We start from the raw sequence: 4,779 nt of genomic DNA on the forward strand, positions 1-4,779 counted from the left end.
GCAGCAGAATCAAAAGATCGGCTGCAATGGCTTTCATGTCATGGTTTCTGTCTTTGGCTTCATCTCTTTTCAATCTTTGGTTATTTCTGTCCTGGTGAATTCTCGTGATAAATCTTGTCATCGTCTTCTGTAGAAATTTGTGATCCATGAGGGCATTCAAAACTATTTGAAACCGTAGGTTTGTATTTGAGTAGTGTTCTAATCACACACAAGCAATTGTAAATCATGAATAAAAGTTTCATTCAACGTTTGAAAGCTCAACAACTTGATGATCAATCATTTTATTGCAAGAGCAACGCCTCATCCGTTTGTGGCAACTAAGAAACATAATTAGCATACATGTAATGATATATCTTGCTCGACAAAACATGCCATACAAATTGAAAACTTTACAACTCAACGGTGCTTTTCTTAATCAGTTATGCCCGGAACATATAATGTAATTCCTTATTGGTGTGAGGCTTGTATTGCTTCGAATAATAAATTACACATATACATAAATTTTACACATTACACACACCAAAAGTTTAACCCATCTTCTCTGCTCATGAGCAGTAGAGTTAGAGCTCTCGGAATTCAACCGAGTCAGAATATAAGATGGTATGCTGGCTGCATAAAGCGATTATGTTGTTCAGCTACCTTTGCAAGACCGGCCTGCCTTGGCTGTCCTTATTACTTTAAGCTCTCTAGTATATATGGAAACACTGTCTGCTATCTAGACTTAACTTCAAGAACTCTTTCTTTGTAATATCTTCGAGAGGATTTACCAGGACCTTGTTCTCGTTTTCAATGCTTCCGAATATCCCTCTATCAGGCTACAAAGCCATCTCAGAATAAGCACGTTTTGGAATAAATGCAGTCATCCATAGGTTCTTGACAATAGGCAGAGCCCTTCCGCAGCAAGCTCTTCAAGGGAGAGTATCAATGACAATTCAAGGCAAGACTCATAACCTCTCGTGCAATGTTGTTATTAACTTTATCCACAATCTGGTATTTTGATCATTGAAATCCTTTTCTATTGGTCCATCATCCACATGAAGATTCACTACAAGCCTGCATGTTGTCCAGCCTGCATCTAAAGGAAAAAACTTCAAGTTTGTTAAAAGGTGCAGCAAATCATCTACTCCCATTCCCATACATTTGAGTATCCAACATTTCTATCTTCAACCTTTCAGCTACTTCCTTGTTCCCCTGTTTCATATAAGGACTCATTATAGACCTCAGAATTCGGTTTACACCCTTTTTTCCCAACATCTCAGCCTGAAGCTTAAGCGTTTCTTCCAACTTCTCCTCTGCACGCAACCCTCTTATCAGATTCTCATAACTCTTCTCAGTCGGACAAAAACAATAATCCACTGTTGCACCTCTCATTGTTGGAAATATTGGCGTTCCGGACGGTACTTCTCCTATAACAAATCACATAAAATAAATCTTAGTATGATAATTTTCATTTCCACAATTAATTACATAAGATAAACAAAATAAGATAAAATACTTATCTTTGGTAGGTAAAGAACGCTCTTATTCGGTCTTTGATTAGATTAAGATTTTAGGTTGAGTCGTGTAAGTTTACTGTCTTTAAGGGTAGATTGTGCCCCTTAGAGACAATGTCTCGGTGTAGTAAGTTATGGCGTCCTACCCTCTAGGATACAACAACCTATGATCCTTGTAAGCGTACACTCGCAATACTTAGATCGAGTGAACAACTCTATTATTTCCTTTGGCATATAAGAGGTGTAAATTATAATAGCATTTGACAGAATACAAGAGATTAGGAGATAAGAGGATGGTAGGATTCTTTTCAATTAACTACGTGGGCTTTTTAGAAAAGAAAAAGATTACACCCAAGGTTGGAACAAAGGAAGCTATATAAAAGAGCTCAAATAAAACATTAGGGTATCAAAGAATATTGCATTAACAATTTTCATAATAATTGAATGTAAATGAGATAACGGCTATAAAATCGATTTTCAACTCTTTATTATGTAATAAAGAATTAGCTAATGGCTTACATTTGCATACTAAATATTACACATATAAATAGCTGATTGAATGTAGAAAACATTTTCTATTATAAAATAAAGAAACCACCACACAATGATTTCAAGAATATAATTCTATAGGGAGAAACAGCTTAAAATTTATATACAATAAAATAGACTTTTCAATGCAATAAAATAGACACTTATCACATAGTACAAATTTGAATTTTGAAATACTCAATCAAAAACTCCAACACTCATAACATTTAAAGCTTCTAAAACCCTACTCTCATCACAAAGCACCAGAATCAACACATCCATTGTTGACCCCTTGGGCTTGATATCTTTCCTAAGCATGTCCTTGTACAAGAGCATAGCAGAATCAAGATTTCCTATTTTACAGTACCCAGTAATATGATGCTCATAAGCAACACAAGTACTCTTTATTCCACTCAATCCCATTTCTTTAAAAAACTTTATAGCCATTTCAATCTCTCTGATTTTGCAAAACCCGCCAATCATAGTGTTATAAGCAACACCATCAGGCACCACAATTTTAGCTCTCATTTCTTCACACAACTCCTCTGCTACACCATCAGGCACCACACTTTTTACCCCCCCCTCAGGTTTGGGGTTGATTACAACTTCTTACAACATTTTAAAAATATTTTAATTTCATATATTTACTTATCATTTTATTTTAATTTCATATATCCGTTAGAAAATCTGTTAAGTAAACCATTAAGTGATAACGTAGTAAATATGAGATTCATATTTATGCTGACGTGACTACCAAATTTGTGCCACATGGCAATAAATAAATAAATAAAAAACCTAAAACCCATCTTCCTGACCCACCTTCTCTCTCTCCTCCATTCTCTTCACCTCCCTCCCATCCAAAAAACCCACCCCACCCCCGCAACCCCCTTACCTCCCCCGCAACCCCCCACCCCACCCAAACCCCAACAAACCCAGACTGTCATATTAACTTAAAATTAGGGAAAAGAAAGGCCTCCCAAAGTGGTAAAATAAGACAAAAAAATGGAGGTGAGCTTTGAAAGGAGGAAAAAGTTTCAGAGCTGAAAATGACGTATGGAGAGGAGATTGGTATGATGAGGAAGCCACCGTTAGCTCCGACGATGTCACTATGGCACAATCAGTTGCATAGCCATTTAACAGGGAAGCTCCTCAAGATCGGAGCGAACAGAGGGAAGGGGAAGGTTTACATCATGTGGAAGGGGTGGGAGCAGAGGGAAAAAGCAGATCGCGCGAGTTTCGATGGTGGGTGCAGAGGGAAGCAATGGGTTCAATCTTTAAGTTGCAGCGGCGGGTTCGACCACCAGGATGGTTTACAATGGTAAGGGTTGGATAGATCAGTTTTAATGCAGTGCGGCGGTTTGACAACAAATGGCGGTGTGGTCTAAAATGACTTCCTCATGACCCCAATCTAGTCCGAGATTATCCCGCCCACCTCCGACACCATCTTCGCCCTCCTCAACTGCTCCGTCGACTCCCCTGTCCTCACCCTTTGAATTTTGGGAAATAAAATTTTGATATCCATTAAATTTCTAGGGTTTTTTTTTTCTGATTGAGAGCGAAAACAGAGAGATTTTTTACGGAAATTTGGGGAAGAAGAGGAATTAGAAGAATTGGGAGAATGAGAGAATGAGGGTTTAGGGATTGGGAGGGGTGGTGTTCTGGTGGTTATGGAGATTGGAGGAGATGAAGGCCCTGTGGTCATGTGGAAGAAGAAGGGGTGGGGGTTATACGTGTCCAGGTTTTGGAGGCAGTGGGCTGACGTGTAATAGGGTCTACTACTGCCACGTCAACTCTTAACAGACCAATGAATGGAAAATGTAACAGAGGTATTATATTGAAATAAAATAGTACGTAATGTATGAAAGTGAAATTTTTTGAAGATGTTGTATGAGGTTGCAATAGACCTCAGACCTGATATGGTAAAGTGTAATTTACCTAAAATTCCAACACTCATAACATTCAAAGCTTCTAAAACCCTACTCTCATCACAAAGCCCCTGAATCAACATATCCATTGTTGACCCCTTGGTCTTGAAATCTTTCCTAAGCATGTCCTTGTACAAGAGCATAGCAGAATCAGTATTTCCTATTTTAGAGTACCTAGTAATATGATGCTCATAAACAACACAAGTACTCTCTATTCCACTCAATCCCGTTTCTTTGAAAAACTTTACAAACATTTCAATCTCTCTGATTTTGCAAAACCCGCCAATCATAGTGTTATAAGCAACACCATACTTTTAGCTCTTATTTCTTCGCACAACTTCTTTGCTACACTTATTCTATCTTCCTCACAATAAGTAGATCAAAATACTATAGCTATGACCATTAGGACAACAATTCAAACCTGTCATTGTATACCAAATCTCCTTCACCTTCTCCATCACACCATCTTGATAAAACCCTAACATCAAGGCATTGAAAGTTTGCACACTAGGACTAATACTAGCAACTCTTTTCACATTTTTCTCTAAAACATCACAATCCAATCCAAAAATTTATCTATTAACCTTGTAACCAGCATACACACCTCAACGCTGCGAAAGAACTTGAATCAAAGCATTGCAGGTGCTCAATCTGGGGCTAATCCCACAAGACAACAACATTCTCACAATCTGGATTTATAGGTTGATTTTTTTTTTACTCCAAGCAAGCTTTGATCAGCAAATCAAACATAAATGGCGCTAACCCACGGTGCTAGTACGTCCTAACGAGGTTCTCAAACACTTTCAACGGCTTAGATTCATTGGAGGCCCGAT

General features: G+C 38.0%; 1 protein-coding gene across 1 annotated transcript; it reads right to left on the reverse strand.

The window, feature by feature from the left end:
• Positions 1 to 1,116: 1,116 nt before the first annotated feature.
• Positions 1,117 to 2,549, reverse strand: LOC137724976 (pentatricopeptide repeat-containing protein At2g15980-like). Its single transcript, XM_068463602.1, has 2 exons — positions 2,270 to 2,549; positions 1,117 to 1,406 (listed from the first exon to the last, which is right to left on the reverse strand). Exons 1-2 carry the CDS (start codon positions 2,547 to 2,549, stop codon positions 1,117 to 1,119), a joined length of 570 nt encoding a protein of 189 aa, XP_068319703.1.
• Positions 2,550 to 4,779: the final 2,230 nt, after the last annotated feature.

Source organism: Pyrus communis, chromosome 2 (assembly GCF_963583255.1).
Source record: "Pyrus communis chromosome 2, drPyrComm1.1, whole genome shotgun sequence".
NCBI lineage: Eukaryota > Viridiplantae > Streptophyta > Magnoliopsida > Rosales > Rosaceae > Pyrus > Pyrus communis.

Excerpts from the sequence above, each read along its gene's own strand:
- LOC137724976 (XM_068463602.1), bottom strand. The coding sequence starts at position 2,549 with ATGAGAGCTAAAATTGTGGTGCCTGATGGTGTTGCTTATAACACTATG. Across the intron at positions 1,407-2,269 it reads TCTGGTGCTTTGTGATGAGA|GAGAAGTACCGTCCGGAACG; the intron begins GTAGGGTTTTAG and ends GATTTGTTATAG.